This window comes from Sebastes umbrosus, chromosome 5 (assembly GCF_015220745.1).
Source record: "Sebastes umbrosus isolate fSebUmb1 chromosome 5, fSebUmb1.pri, whole genome shotgun sequence".
Lineage (NCBI taxonomy): Eukaryota > Metazoa > Chordata > Actinopteri > Perciformes > Sebastidae > Sebastes > Sebastes umbrosus.
This window is the reverse complement of record NC_051273.1, coordinates 36,691,396-36,704,981: the sequence shown is the minus strand read 5'-3', so window position 1 is coordinate 36,704,981 and position 13,586 is coordinate 36,691,396. Positions and strand designations below refer to the sequence as shown.

The 13,586-nt window shown below is 41.9% G+C and overlaps 1 protein-coding gene across 7 annotated transcripts in view; it reads left to right on the top strand.

Annotated features, from left to right (window-relative positions):
- szt2 (SZT2 subunit of KICSTOR complex) overlaps window positions 1-13,586 on the top strand; it is a 138,319-nt gene that overhangs the window by 29,179 nt on the left and 95,554 nt on the right. For 6 of the 7 annotated variants that reach the window (XM_037768963.1, XM_037768965.1, XM_037768961.1 and 3 more), the window contains 9 exons: window positions 669-807; window positions 1,468-1,776; window positions 1,970-2,177; window positions 3,964-4,011; window positions 6,352-6,479; window positions 7,323-7,590; window positions 11,686-11,857; window positions 12,021-12,113; window positions 12,354-12,432. In XM_037768963.1, the coding sequence (XP_037624891.1) occupies window positions 669-807; window positions 1,468-1,776; window positions 1,970-2,177; window positions 3,964-4,011; window positions 6,352-6,479; window positions 7,323-7,590; window positions 11,686-11,857; window positions 12,021-12,113; window positions 12,354-12,432 (1,444 nt within the window). The remainder of the gene's footprint in view (window positions 1-668; window positions 808-1,467; window positions 1,777-1,969; window positions 2,178-3,963; window positions 4,012-6,351; window positions 6,480-7,322; window positions 7,591-11,685; window positions 11,858-12,020; window positions 12,114-12,353; window positions 12,433-13,586) is intronic. The other variant, XM_037768966.1, reaches the window with a different exon arrangement.

The following is a 13,586-nucleotide window of genomic DNA, read 5'->3' as shown; positions in this document are numbered from 1 at the left end:
GTACACCTTCATACTGGTCTATTTACAGTATTGCTTCTCTAAAGATGTGGATTTACTGTATAGATCTGAGGACAGCAGGTTTACAGTACGGGTGAAGAAGAAGGTTAAGGTTCTAATTCCCTTTGAGCTGCGGGAAGGGTTTGTGAAAATGTACATTATACTGAATTTATCAAGAACAACAGGTAAACATGGAGCAAGAGTTGAGTTTGCATCAACAGTAATTTAAGCCCTTTTCAAATAGTTTTTTTGGATCTCCCTGGTTCTATCTGCAGTCGAGGTAAATAAAGGGCCCGACCACAATTTGAGAATTTACAGTAGATAATCTTGAACAGAACATGTTAAAGGACCAGTGTGTAGCATTTATGGGGATCTATTGGCAGAAATAGAGATATAATATTAATAAGTGTGTTTTCTGTAGTGTATAATCACCTGAAAATAAGAAACTTGTTTTCGTTACCTTCGAACGAGCCGTTTATATCTACATATATCATATACACAAATCGTAAACACTGCTCCTTTTTAAAATAATAACATTTAAAAAAATAGTTTTTTAATGGAAATCTGCAGTGGGAGCTATGACAGGAGCTATATGTAAATGTACTTCTCTATTATTGAGTCCTTACAAGTGCAGTAATACTGTAAACATGTGTTTCCTCTCTCTTTGGCAGAGTTTCAGTAACGCAGACCTTGTGGATGAAGAGCCCTTGCTAGGGGAGAGGAGCTGCTCTACGCCACAGTGGAGGTGCTATGCCAAGTACATCAGCTCCCAGCAGATCATCCTCACCTTCCTCCCAGCTTCCTTCACAGGTACACCTCCAGTTGTGGTTTAGGTTTTCAATACGGCCATCAATCGATTAAAATATTTAATCGCGATTAATCGCATGATTGTCTGTAGTTAAAGCTGCAGTGGATAGAAATGGAGTAAATATGAGATTTTTTAAAGCCTGAAAACAGAGCCATGAGGAAGTGCAGAGGCCAAAAAATTGTTGCCTACTGAAGCTTTAATTGCGATTAATCGCAAATTTAATAACACATTTTTTATCTGTTCAAAATGTACCTTAAAGGGAGATTTGTCAAGTATTTAATCCTCTTATCAACTGGACTAATATGCTGCTTTATGCAAACGTATGTATGTAATAAAAATAAATATAGAAATGCTCAAATCATAACATGGCAAGCCCAACAGGCAACAACAGCTGTGGTACCAATGGATTCCTTAAGTTTTCTAGTCTCATATGATGCCAGTATCTTCACTCTAGCTTTAAAACTGAGCCGCTACAACCTAAAAATCACAAGTTACTTTAATGTGTTAAAGAAATTAGTGGCGTTAAAACAAATTTGCGTTATCGTGTTATTATCGTGTTATCGCGTTATTATCGCAATATCGTGTTCACTTTGACAGCCCTGGTTTTGAACACATTCTTCATAATGCGAGAGTTAAATGTGGATACTGTGTTTCTTTTGCAGATGTTCTGATGTTGATGGCGTCGGGGCTGGAGATAGAGCCTCAGAGTAACGTCAGCACACAGGAGGACGACACTCTGACTCCCAGCAACAAATCTCAAGCTGACTCCCTGTCTGGCTCCACCAGCGGGCTGGAGAGGTCCGAGTCCGGCCTCAGTCTGGCCGGTAAACTGCGAAGGAGCTCCAGCAGTGGACATTTCACTGCCAGGTCCCCTCTGCTCTCACCACGGTCCGAGGGCCAGACCGGGCCCGCCGATTCCCTGATCCTAGACCAGGACAGCTGGGAGACGGAGACCGGGACTCCAGGCTCAGGTCGGTCAGTCCAGTCCAAAATGGGTTAAGGGCCGAAGTTAAGCATCGCCACACACTTGCTAACTGTCGCCAAACTGAGATCTTCCATTGTTACCATGTGTATTTTACACTCAACAGGTAGGGCTGAACCATTTGGGGAATATATATATATATATATATATATATATATATATATATATTTTTAACTTTCCAGATGTGGGTGAAAAAGAAGGTGTCCAATTCTCTGAACCACAGAAGGCAGATTTCCACATCAGCTTCAGCAGGCAGCTCTCCCAGCAGAGTACCAGTGACAGCAGCCAATTAAAGTGTCCAGTCTACGTCTACAACTGCTCCCTGGAGCACCTGAAAGAGCAACTGGTACACCCCAACTCCAGCCGCCAACCCAAGGACGTCTTCTTCAGGTACGTGCTCACCTGCAGGTAGAAATACAAAGGCAGAAAGAAATAGAACTGGCAGCCATGTGAAAAGATTTTCAAGGAATTCCAGTGATAATCTGGATAATAGATTTAGATTTGGATCAATGGGATCATATGTGAGGTTATTCACCAGACGTCACATGCCTTTCAAACAGCAGCAGAACCAGACTCTATGATCAGCTCCACTGTTCAGCTAATTCCTAAATCACAAGTACGATAGTGAACAGAATTGATCTTTGCAGTGACAATATGGCATTATTGCAAACTTACTATGTCGTCAATTTAATTATTCATTATTTTTGTTGTTTTGTCAATCATTGTTATCAGTAATGATGGTGTACTCACCAAGGTCATTTCTGACATTTGGGACCACAGACGTCACTAAAAAGAAGAAGAAACATATCATAGCTAGCAGCTTGTGGAAGACTCTGGTGAGGCGCAATAAGTGCACGCAGCTAGATAAGATGGCCTGTCCAATGATTTCATGAAGGCCAAATTATTGATTGTTGTTTGGATGTAATGAGAATTTCAACAAATATAACAAAAAACTGTTTTTGAAGAAGATTTGAACTCTAGCTTTGAGCTGTGTGATTGGAACGGCCCGACACACCAAGCACCCGAATACTGTTGTGATCATGTATACAGGGATACAAGGAACCAGGTTTCTCATGTTCCATGTAAACACCATAACACAAATATGATCAAAACCAGGTTAGATGCAAAACTAGGATCCTCGTGCACATAAACTGACAGTGGTTTAGATAATCTGGATAAGTGTCTGATCATCTGACCTAGGGATGCTCATTTTGAAAATAATTATTAACCGTTAACCGACAAGATTTGTGCCTCGCATGCAGCGGTGCGCCAGCTGCAGGAGCACAACAGATATTCGCAGTTCACCTGTCCGGGAGCGTTAACTTAGCAGCTACGATGCTGCGTGTAGTGTCGCGGACATGCAGCCACTTTCCCAGTAAAAGTCTCCACCGCACATTTAGTTTAGTTTAGCAGGCTGTCAGCTGTGTGTCTGCCCGGCGTAACTTTAGCGAGTGTCCAACAGTGTGTGTGTTTGTGCTACGTTAGCAGCTCTAGCATTGCCGGAGGCTTCGTGCTCGCCGCCGCCACACGTAGTCTGCGTAACTTTAGTGAGTTTCCAACAGACCGTGTGTGTGTGTTGGCGGTGAGTGTGAGGTTGTTGGTGGCGTTCTAGCTGTGATCGTAGGTGTAGCAGTGTGAGTACAGTTTATTTGTCGGTGAATAAATGCTATGAAACTACAACTCCTCCGCTCCGCTCAAGCGAGCCAGAGACCGGAGCCAACTTCCTGTATCCTGCAACTCCGGCTCCGTCTCTTAAGGTGGGCCGTTAAGGTGGACCAGCTTTTCTCCTTAAAGAGACGAGCTGCTCCTCTGAGCCGCTCAGCTTTTGAGTTAATTATTAATATTTTTTTTAACCGTTTTAACCGATAGCGTTAATCGGTTAAAATGCTTGATGTCGGTTAACGGTTAAACGGTTAATTGTGGACATCCCTACTCTGACCGCTTTGTTGTAGTCAGGCTGCCATGTTCCCAGATTTCAGCAATTGCTTTGCTGAGTACCTTATTATCATAACCGATAGAGATGATGGACAGGGCTACATAAAGAAGAGCCACGTTGTAATAAGCATGGACCATCCTGTAATTTCTCCACCACTGTATGAAACGACTGACTCATGAATGTTGTCAGAAGGAAGTTGCAGTCCAGCTGTTAACATGTGTGTCTCATGTGTGAGAACAGAGCTCAAGATGCTGAATCCTGGGAGATGTGTCAGCAGGTGAAGTTCAGGTAGCGCTGCTCGATTCTGTTATCTCTGCTCTCCTGCCCTCTCTCTCTCTGCTGAGGTGCTGCTCAGCTTGTCTTCTGTAGAGTTGGGACGTGTTGCTTTTCTAACACTACACAGGCTCCGAAGCCGTCCTTCCTTCCTGGGTCTGTCTGTGCTTGCTCCTCAGGCTTGTGTTGCTACATACATACACACACACACACACACACACACACACACACACACACACACACTGAACACAACAACTAGTTCCCTCTTCACATTTGTCAGTGTTGGAGTAACACAGGCCCAAATCCACTAAAGGTTTGTGCAGCATGTATTTATCACCAGAATAAGCCAATCAGAATGCATTGCTGTTCACTTACCTTGTGCCGTGTATGGAATGCTGGCTCATAGCACTGGTCAATGAATCAGCTGTCTTTTGTCTGTCGTTGTCATGACTTTACACAGAGTTTAGCATTAAAGGAATACCTCACCCCCAAAATGACCATTTGTATATCAATAATAACGCGTTAACGCAAGTTCGTTTCAACGCCACTAATTTATTTAAAGGTACTGTTTGTAACTTCTTACACGTATAAATCGGGTCGGTGTCCCATGTGCGCTCAGCTACGCTGTTCCAACACAAACTACAGTGAAGCACCAAAACCGCAAAGTTCTATCTAGTGAAGCCCGTCTGTTAAACAGTGTTAACTCCTCCTGCTTCAGCCCCCCCGACGGTGGTCAGAAGACACAGAGGAGACCGTAGCTTTGGTCTCCAGGACCTGAGTCCATGCTCCTCTGCCTGCCTTCACTCACACACCGCGCTCGTTCTCACTCGCTCCATCTCTCACATGCATGCGCGCACACTACACACTGCAGAAGTCGGGAGGCTGAGACAGGAAAAGCCAACACTAGGATCAGCATTGATTCATGGAGAGACCTTCATCTGCTCAGCTAACATTACTGCCAAGCAGCTGAAATATAGAGTGATATTGTGCTTTTAGCTGACGTGTGTCGCCTCACTGTTTTGAGCGATGCTCATTCATGTCTATATAGAGCGAGCACAAGCGCGAGCAACAGGACGTTGACTTTCGTTGATTTAACGGCCGCAGGTGTCGTTGTTAAGAAGACATTCCTGATTCTTACATAGAGTCCCTTTAACGCATTAATGCAACTTGTGATTTTTAGGTTGTAGCAGGCTCAGTTTTAAAGCTAGAAACTAATGAAGATATTGATATCATAAGACACTAGAAAACCTAGAAAGGGCCTCCAGTGAGTGAGAGAAGGAGATAGAAATGAAGAGCCCTAAGAGAAAGAAATACTCAAGCAGGAGCAAGAATAAATAAAAACGGATGAATATTAGTTTATGCCAGAGATTCTCACGCCAAGTTCACACCAGAGGGAAGAATTATTCTGTTTTCTTTCTTTAATCAATGATAATCACATGCAGTTTGGGACAAGTCATAGTCAAGTCAGCACACTGACACACTGACAGCTGTTGTTGCCTGTTGGGCTGCAGTTTGACATGTTATAATTTGAGCATATTGTTTTATGCTAAATGCAGTACCTGTGAGGGTTTCTGGACAATATCTGTCATTGTTTTGTGTTGATGATTGAGTTCCAATAATAACTATATACATATATTCGCATAAAGCAGGATATATGCCCACTCCCATGTTGATAAGAGTATTAAATACTTGACAAATCTCCCTTTAAGGTACATTTTGAACAGATAAAAAATGTGTGATTAATTTGCGATTAATCACGATTAACTATGGACAATCATGCGGTTAATAGCGATTAAATATTTGAATCGATTGAAAGCCCTGATATATAACTATAAACCTTTTTTTTCAACAATGCAAATTCAATACATTTAAATTGGTGAGTTTCACTAATTGTGTGTGGAAGTAAAAGTTGACTTCTGTCACTGTTTATTGTTCTCCAGTTGGTCTGACTGCAGCTTTGCAGGTGGATGTGTCTGTCGCAGCAGTTTGTCTTGACACCTCGCTGTTACATGGATGAAAACACTTTGGTGATCGAGGTCTTTTTTCACCGGTTTCCTGTTTTTTCTTCCCTTTTGTCCCGATTTGTTTTTCCCAAATACAACGCTTCAAACGCATGCTGTGGAGGTTCATCTGTCCCTCACAGGCTTGTTGGCTCCTTGAACTTTGCTTACTGTAGTGGAGATCTGGGCTAAAGCTATCTAAATGCTTCTGCAAAATGACACGGAATGGACCTGTCTGTATTTGAACTGACATTGCATTTTTACTCATATGAGATTAATGTTATGTGCATAGATCCTCTAACTGAGTATGCTCATTTCCTGTCTGTGTGTTTGCTGTGCTGTTGTCCTCTGGCAGGTCACTGTCTCAGGACCGCAGCAGTCCGTCCCCCTGGACCGACCTGCTGGGTCAACCTCACAAACACAAGGAGCTCGCCAACTACTGCAGCCTGCTGCAAGAGCATTACCACCAGAGCTACGTCAGAGGTAGATTTAGCCCCGTCCACCAACATACACTCAGAAGAAGTTATATTAGTAACAAATTATTGAAGTCAAATAAAATCTGCACCATTATTTTCTGCTGGTACAGAGATTGCCTAGTCCAGTATTTACACTATGACTCTTCTCCACCACCTGCATAGTGAGGTAGAAATGAATAAAGAAATGTAAAAAAAATGTGTAAAGAAATATATAAAGAAAGGAATACAGAAATAAATAAGTTTGGGGAAATAAATAAGGGGTGAAATGAAAAGGGAAAATTGTGCATAAATAAATAAATATATGGATTTAAAAATAAATATAAAATAAAAATAAATGCCAAAATTAATTAAAAAAATGCAAAAATATATAAATACATTTAAAAAAAATAATAAAAAATAAATACATAAATTAAAACTGAAAATTAAACAGAAGAGTAAATAAATAAATAAGCAAATTAAAACTGAAATATTAATGTATGTCACATTTTATCAATAAATGAATGGCTACATTTATTTTTAATATTATTTTTGCTTCATTTAATGACATATTTATTAATTTATCAAGTCATTTATTTATTTCCGTTCCGTCCTCCATCCCGGGGAAGCTGTTGTCTTGTGTCTCTGAATGAGGGCATACTGTACCTAAAGGTATTTGCACCAGAAAACCATTGTCAACTGTCACTGACTTTCGTTTGAAAATTTGGTTGGTTAATTGCTAAGTTGCACTGGTACAATGCTACACAAATCAGACTCTTCTATTTTTAAGACAAAGCTGTGTTATTTAAAAATAGAACTGAAAGTCGGTGGGTGCGTGATCATCAGCGATTGGTTTCCTCACTGTGGTCCCCAGGTGTGTACCGCAGCCTCCAGCAGTCCTACAGCATCAGCTCCCAGGACGTCCTGATGGCCATGGACTACTGCGAAGAATCCCTGCAGGAGATCGACGTCACCTCCTTCCTGCAGACCCTCTGTGGACACATCAGGGTCTTCAAGGAGCACGATGAGACCCCAGGATGGGGAGGGAATCCAAAACCTTCAAGGAGCCCTGCCACCTTTATCATTGGAGAGGTTGAGGAGGACCGAGCAGATGACGGGGCTGCCATGGCCTCCTCGTCCAGGTAAGGCAAAATATATGAATGAATACTAAACATGGTTTATTACATAGAGAGTGTGAATAACAAATCCTTTTTCTTTCAATTTCATTCTTTTTTTTTTTTTAAATCCATCCCAATGAAGTTTTGTGCGCATGAGCACTCTAACTTATTCAGATCTGCATATGCTCATCAAGATACTGGGGAAGCACACAATGAACTAGTGATTCATTAATTGATCTTCATTCACAGTCACACCAATGAAGGCTCTAGATTGTGTGTGTGTGGGTGTGGCGCTGTTCGTAGTACTGAAACGGAGCGGAGGATATGGATTGACAGACGGAACACGGTGTCTCCGCGCCTGTCAATGCTCATTTTAGAGTCTTTCATGAATTCAAAAAATATCTAGCGCTCTGATTCCCACGGGGTCTTAAAACCAGAATAATCTCAGGAAGATTATCAATATCAAGAATCATAACAAATGCTATGTAATCAGACATGGCAGTCTCATACAGAATGTTCATTGGTCGCAGAGTAGCCTGGGCATAGTGCTAATGCAATGGTCAAGCCATGATGTTGAGTGCCAGGCTTCACTTCTGTACGAATAGCTATCTGCAGGTAAGAGCAGCTGTCGGGATAATATACAGACGTAGGCAAAATTGTTGGTACTCTTCCGTTAAAGAAAGAAAACCCCACAATGGTCACTGAAATAACTTGAAACTGACAAAAGTAATAATAAATAAAAATTTACTGAAAATTAACTAATGAAAATCAGCTGTTGCTTTTGAATTGTGGTTCAACAGAATCATTTTAAAAAACAAACTGATGAAACTGGCCTAGACAAAAATGATGGTAGCCCTAGAAAAGATGTAAAATAATTTGACTATAGGGACATATTAAACTAAGGTGTGTCCTGTAATTAGCATCACAGGTGTCTTCAAACTTGTAATCAGTCAGTCTGCCTATTTAAAGGGTGAAAAGTAGTCACTGTGCTGTTTGGTATCATGGTGTGTACCACACTGAACATGGACCACAGAAAGCTAAGGAGAGAGTTGTCTCAGGAGATCAGAAAGAACATTATAGACCTTCATGTTAAAGGTAAAGGCTATAAGACCATCTCCAAGCAGCTTGATGTTCCTGTGACTACAGCTGCACATATTATTCAGAAGTTTAAGGTCCACGGGACTGTAGCCAACCTCCCTGGACGTGGCCGCAAGAGGAAAATTGATGACAAATTGAAGAGGCGGATAATACGAATGGTAACCAAAGAGCCCAGAACAACTTCCAAAGAGATTAGAGGTGAACTCCAAGGTCAAGGTACATCAGTGTCAGATCGCACCATCCGTCGCTGTTTGAGCCAAAGTGGACTTAATGGAAGACGACCGAGGAGGACACCACTGTTGAAAGCAAATCATAAAAAAGCGAGACTGGAATATGCCAAAATGCATATTGACAAGCCACAAAGCTTCTGGGAGAATGTCCTTTGGACAAATGAGACAAAACTGGAGCTTTTTGGCAAGTCAAATCAGCTCTATGTTTACAGACGCAAAAATGAAGCATACAAAGAAAAGAACACTGTACCTACAGTGAAACATGGAGGAGGCTCGGTTATGTTCTGGGGCTGCTTTGCTGCATCTGGCACAGGGTGTCTTGAATCTGTGCCGGGTACAATGAAATCTCAAGACTATCAAGGCATTCTGGAGCGAAATGTGCTGCCCAGTGTCAGAAAGCTTGGTCTCAGTCGCAGGTCATGGGTCCTCCAACAGGATAATGACCCAAAACACAGCTAAAAACACCCAAGAATGGCTAAGAACAAAACATTGGACTGTTCTGAAGTGGCCTTCTATGAGCCCTGATCTAAATCCTATTGAACATCTGTGGAAGGAGCTGAAACATGCAGTCTGGAGAAGGCACCCTTCAAACCTGAGACAGCTAGAGCAGTTTGCTCAAGAGGAGTGGGCCAACATACCTGTCGACAGGTGCAGAAGTCTCATTGAGAGTTACAGAAATCGCTTGTTTGCAGTGATTGCCTCAAAAGGTTGTGCAACTAAATATTAAGTTAAGGGTACCATCATTTTTGTCCAGGCCAGTTTCATTAGTTTGTTTTTTAAAATGATTCTGTTGAACCAAAATTCAGAAGCAATACCTCATTTTCATTAGTTAATTTTCAATAAAGTTTTATTTATTATTACTTTTCTCAATTTCAAGTTATTTCAGTGACCTTTGTGGGTTTTTCTTTCTTTAACGGAAGAGTACCAACAATTTTGCCTGCGTCTGTATAAGATAATATATATAAGATTGTTATCATCATACGCCCCCTCCCGTTCCCTCCGCTCATCATCAGCCGGACTTCTGACTACCCCCACCTCACGCCTCAGCACCATGGGAGCCAGGGCATTCAGCTGCTCTGCTCCCAGGCTCTGGAACTCACTCCCCCCACACATCCGGCAGTCTGACAATATCACATCATTCAAATCCCTCCTCAAAACCCACCTGTTTAAACTGGCATACTCTCTCTAGCACTCATCATCACCCATCCTATGTGTCTGTACAAATATGTCTCTGTCATGTCCTGCTGTTTTTATATTGTTTTATCTGTCTATGTTTTAATTAATTCTTGTAAGGTGTCCTTGGGTGTCCAGAAAGGCGCCACCAAATAAAATGTATTATTATTATTATTATTATTATTATTAAAACTGCAACATGTGTTTAGCGAACATTGAACACTTCAGCATTCATATCACCAACCACATAAACACTTGTGGAATGACTATCAGGTATAAAGGAACTTCTAAAAGCAAGTATATTCTCATTCTGTTGACACTCATAAGGTGTATATACATTAAGGATAATACACTCTTTGTTATTAATCTTTTACTGTACAGCGACGCACCAGTCAGCTTCAGACCTGATGACACTTATCACTGAGTCCAACTTTTTGGGCCATAGGATAGCCACACCTCCTGCTATCTTTCCTCTCACTATTCCCATAGTAAGATCAGTTGTGGATTCACCAGCCCCGTGGAAATTGTCACTAAAAGAGTTCAGTTTTCACAGATCCTGTTTTGGTAAAAAGAAAAGTTTCTTGAAAACTCAAAATGTCAGTTTTGCAATAAGTTGTCAACAGCTATATGACGGGCCCTGTGTCCTGAGCTGTTGCCAATGTGCAGCCCTCGACAGTTGTAAGACACAACACGCATCAGAGTTTTAGTGGTCAGTGCGGCCGCAGCACCAGTCGGCATATTTGCACCAAGTGTAGAAATCGCTGCGCTAGCGCCAGACTCTGTAACTCCTGCCTTGCGTGGCTCTGGCTCATAGTATCGTCGCACAACACAGCCTACGGACCAGAGCTCCGGGTTATACATTTCCATAACATCATTGCATTCATTGCACACTCTAAATGAGCTGCATCTGTTGCTCGAAGTGGCAATACGTTGACAGCTAATGTCACGGCCAAGCTTTTCTTTAAGATAGTTAGACAGCGTCTCTGCATCAAGGTCTGGTGAGAATTTGGAAGCGAAAACACTTGCCAACTTTGTCCGAACCACTTTTATATTTTCTTGCGCCCCAGTGCCAACAGTAGGCTTCAGCCTCCTCTGCACAGGTCTATCAGCGCGTTGTTTAGCTGGGGAAGACTGGCCCTTGTTATAATTCCTCATACGTCGGCCTGCTTCACAACATAGCTCCATTTTGGAGAGTTTGGCAATGCAGCAGTGACCAATGAGCGTCAGCGTCACTCGATACATCCGGGCCACGCCCTCCGTCACGACTCGGCTCCAAGTGACGCTCCATAACGGCAACTCTGATCGACGGTCGTAGTAACAATACGCAGGTCCTCGCTGATGTCTGCCTGAAGGTTTACTGCGTGCCTTAGCGCGCTGATCTCACTGTGCAGACGCTCCATCTGGCAGAGCAGGTTTGAGACATCCACGTTGTTAAACGTTACAGGTGGCAGCTCATCCAGGTAGTGGGAGACCAATCCGTGAATGTTTTCTCCACATTCGTTCAACACTTTTAGGCAAATTTGAATATTATTAACATCCTTCTGGTTGCCTTTGAAGCCACACACCGTTGTTTAGTATACATATAGCTAACACAGTTATTAATATTTAATGTTGATAGTATCGACATGGAGGATGCCAGTGAAGCTGAATCTAGAGGGAAGTCCTCTGCTCCTACATCTCCATTGATCCTGGATGAGTCCAAGTCTGCCAAGATCCCAGAGTTCCCTCTGACACTGCTTCAAACACAGCCCAAGTGTGAAGTGTATCCAGATCTGCACAACATAATACAGGTATCGTCTGAGGTCTCAATGATTCAGCTCCTCTTCATATTCTTGAAGTAGACCTGGTTATTCCATTGAATCATAGCCTCTCCTCTGAGTAATTGGTAACTTCATGAGCTAATAAGCTAACGAGGTGAAACTGATGTCAAATTTCAAACGAATCATTCAACAGGATAAATTCATGGGGATCGTGTCTCAGTATTTCAAAACTGTTCCCTCCAACCCACACTACTTCTTCTACTGCCCACCTTCATGCAAGAGAGAGGTGAGTCGACCTAGTTGTGTTTTGCCATTCTAATTGTTATCCTTGTGTTTTGGATGGACTGACTTTGCTTTGCTTTCATATCTCGTTATCGCTGGAGATGAAAATGAATATCGGAGAGATCATGAGAAAACCTGCATGTGTCCGCTCTGGCTCGGAAAGAGAAACCACTCTCACGTCCATCACATGAATGCTGATGTTAATTAGACTGGATGGACCTTTACACTGTGTTTGTCTCCTCAGGAGGACTCAGAGGACGGGGAGATGGGGAGGAGACTCAGTGAGGAGCTGGTGTCAGATGCTGAGCCGGCAACTGAGGATGGTGAGGATTATTCACAAATGTTAAGCTTTAATTACGTATTTTATAGGGCTGCCAATTGATTAGAATATATTATTTTATTACAAACATTTATTTATCTGTTCAAAATGTACCTTAAAGGGAGATTTGTCAAGAATTTAATACTCTTATCAACATGGGAGTGGACAAATATGCTGCTTTATGCAAATGTATGTATATATTTATTATTGGACATCAATTAACAACACAAAACAATGACAGATATTGTCCAGAAACCCTCACAGGTACTGCATTTAGCATAAAACAATATGCTCCAATCATAACATGTCAAACTGCAGCCCAACAGGCAACAACAGCTGTCAGTGTGTCAGTGTGCTGACTTGACTATGACTTGCCCCAAACTGCATGTGATTATCATAAAGTGGGCATGTCTGTAAAGGGGAGACTCGTGGGTACCCATAGAACCCATTTACATTCACTGATCTGGAGGTCAGAGGTCAAGGCACCCCTCAAGTGACCCCAAGTTTGGAGCGTTATTTAGCCTCCTTCGTGACAAGCTAGTATGACATGGTTGGTACCGATGGATTTCGATGGGTAGTAATGTTTCCATTGACAAAACTTAACAAAACAGAGAATCCCCCAGCATGCCACAATATAAAAACACTGCAGGTCCAAAAAGCCCTATTTTTCAGTGCAGGGAGGGTAGCCTACTGGTCACAGTACTGTACTGTACTTTGTTATTTTCATTTATCGTGGTTGTTTGCATAAAAACACACAATTCAAATGATTATGATTATTTAAATATTTGCTTTGATTTAAAGAATCTTTGCAAGCTGCTCAGCGCTAGTATTTGGAAGTTAAACAGCTCATAATTCTGTCTCTAATAACTATTTTATATTGATGTGAAAACATCTCCTTCAAACAACTGGATTTATTCAAGTTTCTCACCAAAACTACATTTTACGAGATTACATTTGAACGCATCATGATAACGTTGTAATTTACCTTCGCCCGATAGTCATTTTCCCTGAGCCGACTTTGAACGCCTCATAATAATAATAACTGAATGGCACCTCCGTTAACGTTCGGATCTCCGGTATTCATCCAGTCAGGATTGTGCTGCTAACAGCTAACGTTACTAACTCTCCTCCTGCTGATTTCAACACAGGTTTGTTGTT